Below are 13678 nucleotides of genomic sequence, written 5' to 3' on the forward strand. Positions count from 1 at the left end.
TTGGTACAATATTTTTTATTTTTGTTGCAGGGCCGGCGTGCTCGGACACTGTGGAGCCCCTGGCGGGCGTCTCTCGACACTTCAAGACCATCGTAATCAGCTACAGCGCCGAAGGGTCCAGTTTCTCCGATCGAAAGAAGTATCCGTACTTCTTCCGAACCATCGGCGAGAACAAACAGTACAGGTGAGAGAGAGAAACTCGTCATTCATCATCGTGAGCCAACAATCCTAAGATTTATTTTGACGCAACTCTCCATTTTTCTCTTCTATCCGCTAGCCTTTTCATAGGGACGAATTCTTCTCTTTTACATTTTTTACAACCTTACCAATGTTACTCATTCGGGGCCGCCCTTTGCCCTTCTTTGCTTCCACCTGTACTTCCACTATTGCTTTCATCAGGTCGCATCATGCCTCATTATGTGGTCAACTAAGTTTTCCCGGCTTCGGTTTTACAAGACCTCTCCTTTCTCCCACTTTTCTTCGCACTTCCTCATTTACCGCACTTACCTATCGGTCTTTCTACGCAATCATTCTACGATAGCACCACATTCCCAATGCTTCCACTTTTGTCTTCTCTGCACCTGACAACGTCCAAGCTTCGCTCCCATACACATGACCTACGTAGCATCTGATGAATTTTTTTCTCACTTCTATGCTAGAATTTTCAGCTGTAAGTAGATTCTTCTTTTAAACAGAAACCCCTCCACGCCTGTGCTATTCAGGTAACAAGTCTTTTTCTTCCTTCTTACATCGTTGGAAACCCGTCCATCGCTGCAATAAGTGACCCACCACGATAAAAATCCCTTGATTGCATCCCTCAATTCTTTGCCAAAAGAGTCAGACAAAGAGTCAAATTTTTACGCAATATTTCCTCTAATCCTGTGCTGTCTTCTCTCTCCCTATCTAACCTACAGAACCTTAGGCTTAAAATTGGTTTAAAATTACTTCATAATATCCTAAAACTGACTAATGACTGCCCTGAACTCCTTCCTTTGCTCAATTGTAGAATACCAACTGGATCCAATCGCTCGTCTTCCCTACTCCATCTGCCTCTTCTTCCCAGGATATCCCTGACTAAGCGCTCAACTTTACATCGCCTCTTCTCCCTTCTAAACTTACTCTATCCCTCCATCGTCCCTTATTACTTATCATGCAACAATTTCATCGTAAAAGCTTTGTCCCATGTGTAAGCTAATTGAATATTTTCCTCTCTCCTCTGGTTTATTATTTGTTAATTTTTATATTGTTATTGTATTTGGCCTCATTTCATGTTTTTGTTAAAATTTTCACTTTAAATCGTCGCTGCTGCTATAAGTAAAATAAAACGATTTAAATCAAAAAAATCAATTGCTCCATTGTCACCTTCTGGGCTAAAACTGAAACTACTAACCTTAAGCGACGAAAGAAACTGAATAAACGCTTCGCGGGTTAATTATGTAAATACCACGGGCGCCATATGCGTCAACCGTCAACTGTGGGCCCTACAATATTTCTATATTGTCAATCTTCAATTTATTTAATGCCCACTTAACATTAGATTGGATATTGACATGGTTCGATTGACCTTCCAACATTCAGGCACGTGTACCTGAAGCTGTTCAACGCCCTGGGCTGGTCTCGAGTGGCGGCCCTCACGGAGGACGGACAGAAGTACACCGAGTACATCTCGCACCTGCAGGACCTTCTGCAGAACAACAGCATCCACTTCGTCTCGAACCGGAAGTTCCCACGCGAGAGGTCCAACGCAGCCATGTCACAGGTAAAACACAATCAAAAATTGCAAATAAAAAATAGTAAATAATTCGTCTTTATTGGGCGATATTGGGACGACAAAGTCCAATCTTCTATCTAGCACATCAGAGGAATACTTTGTCAAGTTACTCTTAAAATTGAACGCAGTCAAATGAAAGCAAAATGCACATAGAAGTACGCTTAAAAAACAACAACAAAAATTCAAAGTGAACAAAGTTACAATTACCAAGTGTAAAAAGATGTGAACAAAAGCGGGAAAGCCCTTACGATATTGAATTACGTCCTTATTGAAGAAAAAAACCACTACAGGAAAACGCCCACGCAAGAAGGGGACGTGAAAAAGGTGGAGTTATGATTTACTGCTTGATTGTTCCATGAATAGACCTTTATTATTGATATACAAACACTCTCTCTCCCGCACTGAAGTCCGGACGGCTTTACCATAGCTCCAGGCTTCCTCCCTACGTATTGCGAACTACCTACTATATGCATATATGTATTTTACTCCCTTGCAGTACCTGCTCGACCTGAAGAACAAGAACGCGCGCATTATAATCGCGGACGTGAACGACAAGGCGGCGCGCAGCGTGATGTGCGAGGCGTACCACCAGAACATGACGGCCCGCGACGGATACGTGTGGTTCCTGCCGCTGTGGCTCTCACCGTCGTGGTACGACACCGACTTTCACAACAGCAAAAGCAATCAACAGCAGCATCACGACCACGGCGACGCGGGGCCCGAAATAACACTCTGCACCAAGGAGCAGATGATACGGGTGAGTTAAGAATGCTGGAGAACCAGCACACTTACGTAAACGGATACACTACATCAGGGGCGCAGCCAGGAATTAAGGCTAGGGGGAGATTTAGGCGCAACTAATACTGGGGGGGCTTGGAGGTATTGCATACCCGCCAGGGTAAGCGGGAGGTGCGGAGGCCTTCCGCCGGAAAAAAAAAGATAAATGGTTCAAAATGGTGAGCTTTACGGCCTTATGAGGGATATTTTATTAATCCTCACACTATTCTATAAGCAATATTAATCCAATTAAGTAAAATGGATTAAACTTAAAAATTTCTCTGAGCTCTGGGGGGGGGGGGGTTTATCCCCCAAACCCCCCCCCTCGCTGCGCCACTGCACTACATTATGGTATACATCACCGCTGTAGCATTTGATCAGCCCAAACCATTGACGTCACTCATACGGTTGCTAGTTACGCGAAACATTCGCCAACTCGTTAAAAATAACAATTTCACGAATATTACAATGAAATACTCTCCAGTCGGCCTGTAAATTTTACGTCATCCACCACGCACTTTAAGGAATTTACCGAAGTTGCGTCGTTGAGGGCAGACCGATCCATATTTCACCAGGGATGAAACTATAATTATGGCTGTTAACCGAGATTGTTTCTCTGATTGGTCTACCATCCTCACCGCGCTGCAGACGTTTTTCATATCCATTTTAAAATACACTCTAATTGTAAGTGGTTTCATGAATCGAGCTTCCATTTTACCACTTACTTTACTATTCAATGAAACAGTGGCGTAACTATGGGGGGTGATAAGGGGATTGATCCCCCAAAGCCTGAGAGAAAGAAAAAGAAATTATTTAAAACTATTGCCTAGTTTTGGCATTTAATAACTGCATCTGCTTAAAGTTAAATTTTAAGAGCCAAAATGATGTAAAACGTACTTCCAGGCATGCCATTTTTCAAAAATTTCCGAATCTCTCTTTATCTGGGGTGGGGGGTCGCCACCCCAAGCCGTCTCATCCCCCCCCCCCCCCCCCCCCCACACCGCCCCAAAGCATGTTCCTAGTTACGCCACTGCAATGAAAGGTTCTCCCTGAACGAGTGAATGAACCAGGTCTCTAATTACGTCATTAGCTCATGAAAAAAAGGGCGGAGACTTTGGCGTTTTCTTAATCTGAACTTACCCACGAGAGAATAGCTTAATTGGGGAAGATTTTTCGCACGTGATGACGTATATTTGCCTTCCATTTCCAAAAATCCTTATCATGAATTGCAATTTCAACTCATCAAAAGAAAACAACTCCATTATATAATAATAATAATAAAATGCCTTTATTCGGGCGAGGTTGAGACTAAAAAATCCCCTCTTCCATCTAACCCCTCGATAACGTCAATGCAAGCATATTAAAAAATGGTAGACAAACGTTTTCAATATAAAGAATATACAATATACACTGTTTGTGAAATGTCAACAATATATAAAACTATATCTGAAAATTTTGTGTAAAAAAGATTTCTGTTTGTGGGAAAAAACATTAGGATAAGGGTGTAATATTCTTCAGCGAAAAAACCCACTGCAGGAAAACGACCACACAAGAAGGGGGGCGTGAAAAAACTGCGAAAAGAAGCTAAAAGCTTATATCGCTAAAAACCTAATCAGGTGCGCATGTTTTATTTAATTATATATATATATGAAATATTGTTACGTTGCATTTCAGGCGATCGACGGCCACCTGTCGATGACGCACTCGTACTTCGCGAGCGAGAGTGACGTCATGCAGGAGAACATCACGGTGGGCGAGTGGCGGCGCCGCTATCGCGCCAAATGCGCCAAGAGGAACATGACCGAGTCGAACTACGCGGGATACGCGTACGACGCCGTGTGGACGTACGCACTCGCGCTGAGCGCACTCATCTCGGAGAACCAGGCGTACGGAGCCGACCTGCACTCGGACGAAACGGCCAAGTGAGTACCTACCGCCGCTACACAGAGTATATCTATGCCCTGCACTATAGGGTGGTTTCTCATTATTTTTTATTGCCTAAATCGAAAGATTATTTCTCCTGGAGTACGTATTTCACGCTTTTAGATTTTTAAATGACGATATCTATTTTTCGCGATTAAATGAAAAGTGAAAATTTTCAAGCGCGCGAAAACGCGACGGGTTACATAAGTATGAATGCTGGGAAAACTCCGTGTGACGCCGTTCTGGTTCCCGCTGCCGCAAGTGAGATGACCTTGGGGCGAGGCTTTGAGCGCTGATACGATGCAGGATGCTAGCAGGTAGCAGAGTACCCTGCAAGCTAGTAGCGCTTGGCTTAAAAAAGGATTATTAATACCTTATCAAACGAAGAAAACTTTCCGGCCTAAGCCAGTTTTAATACGTGATTATTAAGAAATGTTTCCCTGAGCTCTGTGCCTCATGCATGCAATGGTAACCTCAGAGGATATAAAACTCCTATCTACTCGTGTAGAAACTAGGTCCCTGTGACTTCAGGTGGAGTGGCATCGCATGGGCGCCAATTTGGCCTTTTTCAAATGAGGTTAAAATTGACCATTGCCATTCGTCTGAACTGGGATTTGTAAAACCAAATAATTTGTATATTATGAATACACTAATTGTGGGCAACGAATCGCAATCAATGCCTTTCGTTTTCTTTGACGAAGGACACTACCCTACTTGGAGACTAGAGATCAGGAACTTTCGTCAATCTCCTCCCACCTTCCTAAATGCAATCGCCGGATTAAATTGACTTTCATCAATACAAATAGTTGTTGTTAATTATTAATTTTTTTTAAGTTATTAATTATACAGTTGTTCACAGGGGCGTGCCAGGACGATGTGTTGGGGGAGTACCCAGACGGGTGGAACTCTCCTATGGCGAAAATATGAACATCAGTATCCCTAGGAATAACATTTCATGCTAGTATGGCACTTAGAATTACACTAGATAGGTCGTCGGGAAGCTGTTTTGCTAAAAAAAGATGGTGGAATATGATAAATTTGTTTTATAGGTTAATATTTTTTTTATCTGGCCCGATATTTTTTATGGGATGACACAGATCATGATATTTTATCACGATATTTGTCATCATCGGCTAGTAATATTTTATCGAGAGGCTACTTCAATCAGCGCCGACAAAACTACTGGGCCTGATACATATCGGACAACCATTTATCGCCAAACATCAAAACTTTTTTTCGTATTTTTCCCAAAACAATTAATTGTCTTGTTATTTCATAGTTCATTAACTTCATTTCCATCGTGATTTTTTTATAGAAAGCAGATTTCTGTCGGACCCGATATTTCTATGGGACAATACATCGTGATATTTTATCGTGAGGGCATTTTAACATGTGCCGAAAAATTATCGGGCCCGGTACATAACGGACAATCATTTATCGCCAATAATCAAAAGTCTTTCTCGGATTCCCTACACATTTAAATATACAGTTATATTTCACGGTATATCGTCCACACCTGCACTACCGATTCTCTTACGTGATGATTATTTACCTCTATTCGAAGTTATCCGTTTGGGGCCACGAACGCGCAATATATTTTCATTGACTGAACTGTTGGGTTGTCCATTGCAGGCGCTTCGTGGAGTACATCAACCAGGTGGATTTCAACGGCGTGTCCGGACGCATCAACTTCGCCTCGGGGCCCTCTCGAATCTCCGTCATCAACGTCATGCAGTGGCTCAACGGGTCCACGCGAATCATCGGATCCTTCTACCCTAACGCCACGCGCATGCGCTCCGGAGAATTCGTCGACGGAAGGTGAGAGCCAATTATTTCTCAGCTCACATAATTTAGATGAGATTGGGACTTTGAAGGTAAATTAACAGCGAAAGTTTTTGCACCTCAAATAGAACATGACTATTTAATTCATTTATTTCATAGCATGCAATGGCATCAGCTATAACAATGAAAGTTGGTACCCCAGAAGGACATTCTTTTGGGGGGTTGCCATCCGATACATATGGTAGCAATGACAATCAAAAAATTTAATCATCAAGACAAGTTTATGCACAGAACATCCTCGCATTAGAATTTCGCTCATTTCCTCAGTTCAAACACATGGGGGTCGGCCATGTCTGGAGGGCCAGAACGCGCTTCAGCTTGGCTTCAACTGCTCCCGTGCATAGCGACCAGCATTCCATTGTTACGAGTTTGGTGATTAACTGTGAGCTGTTTTACGCTTTATAGGCTGGAGTTGAACATGTCGGCGATCGTGTGGTTAACTCCGAACGGAGAGAAACCGGAAGACGGACGGAGGCCGCCCAAGGTGTGCGTACTCGAGGGGTTGGCCAACCTGCTGGACGTGTCGTGCGAAGTGGCCATCGTGGTGGCCAACGTCATCGGCTTCGGATTCCTCGCCATCCTCATCGGAGCCGCCTTCATCCTCATGAAACAGAGGTCAGTCCAATCAATCGCCAAATTTCTCTTTTTTTCCAGGCTTTGAACCCGTACTTTCCGAATGCGCGCCAGGTGGTCTACTGTTTGAACTACCAGAGAATCTTTCCCCCTTTGCAGCATGGATGGCTTCAGAGGACAAGATGGGATTATGGTGCCACGTATACAAAAGGCAGAACGCTTTTTTACGTAGCTCCACTGTCCCAAGGCTAAAGCCAAAACTTTCACAGATCAGGTTCAAATCCCTCCCAAGGGAAATAATTTTTCTTCGGTAGAATTAACGCACTGTTACTGCACTTGCGGGTGACGCCGTAAAGGTGCGGCTAGTTCGCATTTCTAGTCTGCGGCTTGTCATTTCCTTAAAGTATGTCCATATTGCGATCAAAGTTCATGCTTCAGCCGCACTGCCGTTTCGCTTTGCGCACAAATACGTCTCCCAGTGGCATTGTATGCATAACAGCATAAACCAAGTTATATCCTCTCCCCGTTGGATTTCGAATGGTAGAACACCCGGCACCAATTAGAGAGATCTTAGTTCGAATCTCTGATATGTCCTCTGAGGAATAAAGTACGGGCGAATCTGTAAAGGTACGCAGCTGACTTTTTCGCAGTTATTCTTGGATTAACACTGTATACCTTATCAGTGGCGGATTTAGGGAGGGGGGTTATTGGGGTCCTGACCAATCCCCCCCCCCCCCCCAAGTTATCAAAAATTTAAATTTTTATTAGTTTAATAGTTTTTGCATTCTTAAATTTCTAAAACTGTTCCATTTAACCAGTAGTTAAAAATACAAATGAAATTTTAGGCTCCAAACGAAAAAAATTGGTGTCAGTAATGCATAAACAAATTGGTACTTTAAAAAAATCCTACAAGGGAGATCGTTCATCTCTATGCATTCCACACTCTCCGGACCCAGGTCATGCCCCCCATCCCACCAAATTTGATGCTGAACCCGTTCGTGTGCCTTATGTATAAAATAACACACAAAGTAGGTGACACGAATGTCATCTAGTGCCAAGATTTTGTGGCCCAGTGACAGTACTTGGTGCCATCTGAAAAGGGCAAAACTCTTGTTCTAAATGTTTTTACCTGAATTCAGGAAGCATTACACCCAGGTTATACGGATGACGTGCATATAATACTAAACCTAAAACACTGAGTAGACAGAGAAAAAATATGAAAAAGCAGTTTGTATTGCCCAGTGAAAATTCTTTTAAAAAATATGCTCAGGTATTATGTATAGGGACATATGTATTGTACATATTCATTAGTGCTAATGATTGTTGTGGTATCTATCTATGATGGTGATGCAGGTATGAGAGGAAGGTGCAGATGCAGCAGAAGTACATGAAGTCGCTGGGTCTGGACATTCTGTCTAATTCGAGCATGCACTCGCTGGACAAGTGGGAGATCCCCAGAGACCGAGTGGTCATCAACCGGAAGCTGGGTGAGGGAGCCTTTGGAACCGTCTATGGAGGAGAGGCTGACTTTGACGAGAGGGGATGGGTGAGTGATTGATTATCTCATCTTCCAAGCACCCCTCCCACCAATAGCCAAAATGAATGAAATTTCGTCATTGATTTTAATTTATTCATATATTCGAGAATAGCCAAAATTGGCCTTTAAATTGATTAATAACAGAAAATGAGGAGACCATAAAAATGATTTTATGACATTATGCCAACTGTAACACAGTTAAAAGAAGGTTTAAGGAAACCAAGGAGGAAGCATTGAATAGATAGATAGATAGAAAGATTATTTATTATTCTAGGACTGATGTCCTCTAAGAACAAAACAATTTACAAAGCATATATACATACTTCAATATATTTGCTCAATTACTCATTGTGAGCAGTAATAGAGAAAAAGAAAAAAAATATTATACAATATCCAATCAATGATACAAGTTTTATACAATGTATACAACGGTAAGACATACAATTTACAATCAAAATTACAGCGTGGCGGTAAGCAATAAGCTATAGACCTTTGACTTAAATAATTTCAGAGACCGAATTTCTTTCACATTTTTAGGCAACTCGTTCCAGAAATTTGACCCAACAACCTGGAAAGATTTCTGGAAAGAAGTTGTGCGATGGTGCAAAGGTGTGAATAGGTGGAGGTGGAGAAAACTTTGGTGTTTGGGATCTGCTAGTGGGTAGAAAACCAGTTGACGGTGTTGATGAGCTAAAAGTGACTCCCCCCTAAGCCCAACAAACATGTCCTCTTCAAAAAGTGTTTCCATTTGCTAGCTAATAAAAATTAATTTGTGGCTTCTTCCAGGGGCGCAGCCAGGAATTAAGGCTGGGGGGGGGGGGGGTTTAGGTGCAACTAATACCGGGGTGTGTGGAGGTATGGAATACCCACCAGGATAAGTGGTAGATGCGAGATGAATAACTTGCGGAATTTTAAGATAAACGGTTCAAAATGTTCAGTTTTACAAGTTTCTGAGGGATATTTTATTAATCCTTACACTATTCTATTAGTAATATCAATCCAATTACGTAAAATGGATTTAACTTAAATATTTCTCTGAGCTCTGGGGGGGGGGGGGTTTTAACCCCCAAAACCCCCCTCGCTGCGCCACTGGCTTCTTCCCCCACCCACCTGCTTAGCTGTCTTACATAGATTTTCCAATGATCATCCCCTCAATTAGGGATGCTGCTGCACCCATGCTTAAATGTGCGGATTTTATACTCCTCTGGCTTAGACTGGGGTGAACTTTACCATCACCTATCCCCACAAAACTTTTGTGGTGAAAAATGCCTGAAATAAATAAATAAGAGAAAAATATGATACAAACATCAGTTTGTACACAATTCTTCCCATAATACTTCTGTGAATAAGAGTATTGAATCATGCTGTCATTTTTCAGATGGCTGTTGCAGTTAAAACACTCAAAGTGGGATCCAACACTGAAGAAAAGCTTGATTTCTTGAGTGAAGCAGAAGTGATGAAGAGATTTGACCACAAGAACATTGTCAAGCTCCTTGGTGTCTGCACCAAAAGCGAACCTGTGTACACAGTGATGGAATTCATGCTATACGGTAAATGCCTACTTGCTTATCAAAACTGAATACAGATCTCAACAATGAATGAGATAGGAGTGTGTGATGGATCTACAACTGTTTTAACAGTGCCTTTTTTTCTTACGCAGGCGACCTGAAAACCTTCCTTCTGGCACGACGTCACCTGGTGAATGAGAAAAATGCCGAAGAATCAGATGAAATATCAAGTAAGAAGCTCACAAATATGGCACTGGACGTAGCAAGAGGGCTTAGCTATTTGGCCGAGTTAAAATATGTGCACAGGTACCAATCACCTACTATATATTTTATTTCCCTATGCAGTTCAATTTTAAATGCAAAAGAAGAATAAAATCATGAATATCTCCTTCATATTCCACTTTCTGGTATTTCAGGGATATTGCTTCCAGGAACTGCCTCATTAACACATCCAGGGTGGTGAAAATTGGCGACTTTGGCATGACGAGGCCAATGTATGAAAATGATTACTACAAATTCAACAGAAAAGGTGTGTAGTTGCGAATGTTTGGAGTTTACTTATACAGTCACAGGGTTTCCCTTTGAATTGCATCCAATTCATATAAGGCATCCAATTACTTGATTTACAAAATCATTCATAATTTCTTTTGATGACTGTCGAAAATACATTGTAACTAACTCAGAAAGAAACTAGTATAACTAAGCTTGGACCAAAAATGCCATATTTATCTATAAATGTATAGACACAGTCACACTCTGCTGAATTCTTTCCATTCTACAAGGTGAAACATCAACATCACAACTGTATTTTATATTAGATAAAGACAAATCATGTAAAGTTTACTCAAATACTGTTAGTGAAACTATGTGCAGTATTAATGTGAAATTTAATTAATTGTTTTGTGAATCAGTAAAGTTTTCATTATTAACCTGAAAAACATGTCATTGCCCTTGCATTAGAACTGATTGCTGAGTATTGAATTCTGCAATTGCAAAATTGAATTGCAAAAAATGAATTCTGTACTCAAATGATATAGCCCAACATCCCAAACAGTCCCATAACTACCTCATATTCCTGAATGAGTCTCAAAGCCAAAACAGTCTGAGAAATTGATATATTCAGGACATGTGCTTTCAGGAATGCTCCCCGTTAGATGGATGGCACCAGAGAGCCTTGGACTGGGCATATTCACGCCAATGTCTGACGTATGGTCGTACGGCGTGTTCCTCTACGAGCTGATCACCTTTGGCAGCTTCCCATTCCAAGGCCTCAGCAACAACCAGGTGTTAGAGCACGTCAAAGCAGGAAACACGCTCACCATACCAAATGGAGTGAAGCCTCAGCTGTAAGTCACAAATTCCTTTAACCCATTTTAATGACAGCAATGTGTGGACCTCACCTGATCAGAGGGGAATCAATGTGATGTGATGATGGCTAGAGTGTAGGCTCGGATCCAAATATTCACAGTTTATACTTGGAAATAATTTTTTTGCCCTACTAAAAATATTTTGGGTCAGGAAATCCCTAGGAATTAAAAAAAAACGTAGCCTTCCTAATCTGGGTCTTGGGTATGAAAAGGTCCACCCTGCAGCTCCAAATTTTGTTGACATTCCATAATTCATGTAAGATTTATGTAAAAAATCATCATTTCTAGCATTTTTGATAAATTATTTTATCTAAAAAAGCCTAACAGCTTAATATTACCTGGGTATGCACTCCCTTAGGCACCTCCTCTAATTTAGTACAGCTATGCATATTCTTCACACAGATAAAAAATAAATGGGGAAATAAAAAAGTATTATGCATAAAAATATATTGTCATTCTTTTCTCAAATTCTTCTCAAAATTTTCTCAAATAGCCAAGGGTATGTCAATCAAGCGTTCAAACAAATCAAGTTCAAAAATAAAATAAATTCACGACCTCTCTTTGCACGCAGGGAAGCCTTGCTCCGATCTTGCTGGAACCTGGAGGTGAAGAAGAGGCCGCAAGCCTCCGAGATAGTCGACTTCCTGGCCAACAACCCACGCCTCATCTCGCCGTGCCTGGACGTGCCCCTCGCCTCTGTGCAGATGGAGGACTCGGACCAGCTCGAGATCCACCTGCCACAGCGAATCAGGAAGTGCTCCATGTCGATGACGACAACGACGGGCGTGCCGTCCACGCCGAACGACATGATGCGCCATCGTTCCCTCTCCGGGGGAAACTCCTCCCAGCCCTTCTTCACGCACGACTCGCACCTCCTTGAGATGGACGACTGCGGAGGCATCTCCCTCGACTTGGAACCGCAGCAGCCCACGCTCGCTCAGCTGCTCGACAATGGCTGCGTGCACGAGCCGCTCCTGGGTGGAGGAAACGGCGGTGGGATCAGGGCGATGCCTTCGTCCTCCTCGTCCAACAGTGTGCCCGTGAGCCTCTCAAAGTACGTGACTCTGCAACGGACAGGGGGAGGGGGGGGAGCAGTGGGGGCCAGCGGCGGGAAGCTGGTCGACCCCAGGAACGAGTCGATGTCAAATACGAGCATTTTATGAGGACCCCCCCTCACCCTTCGTTCTCCCCAGAGTGAGGGTTTCAACCTCCAATAGAGACTATCGCAGCCAATAAAGACTATCGCACAAACAATACGGGAGCAGTGATAGCCCTCTCAAGAATTTCTTTTGCAATGAAAGACATGTACATACAAAGTAGGTGTATAGTGTGCAAGCATGAGAGTTGACGTCGATTCCTTTCTCAAATTTTATTGAGGAAATTAAGAGTGATTTGTGTCCATTGTGCAAGTGTGCTTCGATGCGAGGGTGAATGGGAGAATGGTTGCGTTGGACAGGTAATGAATAGCTTGTGTGCAAAATTTTACTAAGGTGCTACGTATGCCACGGATGGAATTACCGATACCATGGCAGCTAATGAAGAATTTTATGTGTATCCTACGTATGAAATGTAAGCTGTTATCAAAACTCTGGCTGATTTTTCAATTTTTGTTATTAATTTATTGGTTGGACTAAAAATGAAAAATAGTGTATAGTCTTTGTTTTCATTCAACACTTCAAGAAAATGAAAACTATGGATTCGATGGATGTGTCTAAAAAAATTCCTGAGTCAATTCCATTCAGTTCCCATGAAATTTCATGTTAAAATGTTGTAGATCAAATAGCATAGACTTTCTTTCCAGAGATGTAATTGCAACTAAACTAAGTTAATTCAATTATGGCTGTGAAAGTGACCAAGTCATCATAAATGATGAATTTTTACCTCGTCTTCATGAACAGAATCAAAATGAGTGAGGTCGTCTAAACACACCTGCATTCAGCATTCAAATGTTCCTATTTTCTTTCCCTTAAGAGCCCAGTGTTGTGTTTTGTGCAGAAAATCAGAATGGAAAGGAAAAAGTGATAAGATTTGCTTTCTCTTTTGATTCTGAATGGAGAGCATCTATTTCCTTAGCTTGATTGTCACGTCACTATCAAGCAACTTGAATGGGAAGGAAAAATAAACATAGCATAAATGTCATAAATATTATGGCTTATGGCTTGAGAGAATTTTACTGATGCAAACATGCCTCCAATAGTAAAATTTTCACCTTGGTGTTGAATGAATAATGTTGTTCAGTGGGTTATCATTTTATACATAACATTCTATTTAAATATTTATGCCTTTTATAAAGTTGAAAGATCTTGAAGCACCATTTTTATATTTGCCATGACTATTGCAAACTATTTGTCAGTGTTGTTAATGTGACTTGTGTTCTCAA

The 13678-nt window shown here is 41.8% G+C and overlaps 1 protein-coding gene across 1 annotated transcript in view; it reads left to right on the forward strand.

The window, feature by feature from the left end:
• LOC124154916 overlaps positions 1-13404 on the forward strand; it is a 44997-nt gene extending 31593 nt beyond the window's left edge. Inside the window, exons 12-23 of the mRNA XM_046528689.1 lie at positions 31-184; positions 1579-1759; positions 2268-2528; positions 4223-4470; positions 6104-6289; positions 6719-6928; positions 8240-8432; positions 9802-9973; positions 10084-10237; positions 10348-10460; positions 11070-11277; positions 11870-13404. Coding sequence (XP_046384645.1) covers positions 31-184; positions 1579-1759; positions 2268-2528; positions 4223-4470; positions 6104-6289; positions 6719-6928; positions 8240-8432; positions 9802-9973; positions 10084-10237; positions 10348-10460; positions 11070-11277; positions 11870-12461 — 2672 coding nt within the window. The 3' untranslated portion in view covers positions 12462-13404. The remainder of the gene's footprint in view (positions 1-30; positions 185-1578; positions 1760-2267; positions 2529-4222; positions 4471-6103; positions 6290-6718; positions 6929-8239; positions 8433-9801; positions 9974-10083; positions 10238-10347; positions 10461-11069; positions 11278-11869) is intronic.
• The last annotated feature ends 274 nt before the right edge of the window (positions 13405-13678 follow it).

This window comes from Ischnura elegans, chromosome 3 (assembly GCF_921293095.1).
Source record: "Ischnura elegans chromosome 3, ioIscEleg1.1, whole genome shotgun sequence".
NCBI lineage: Eukaryota > Metazoa > Arthropoda > Insecta > Odonata > Coenagrionidae > Ischnura > Ischnura elegans.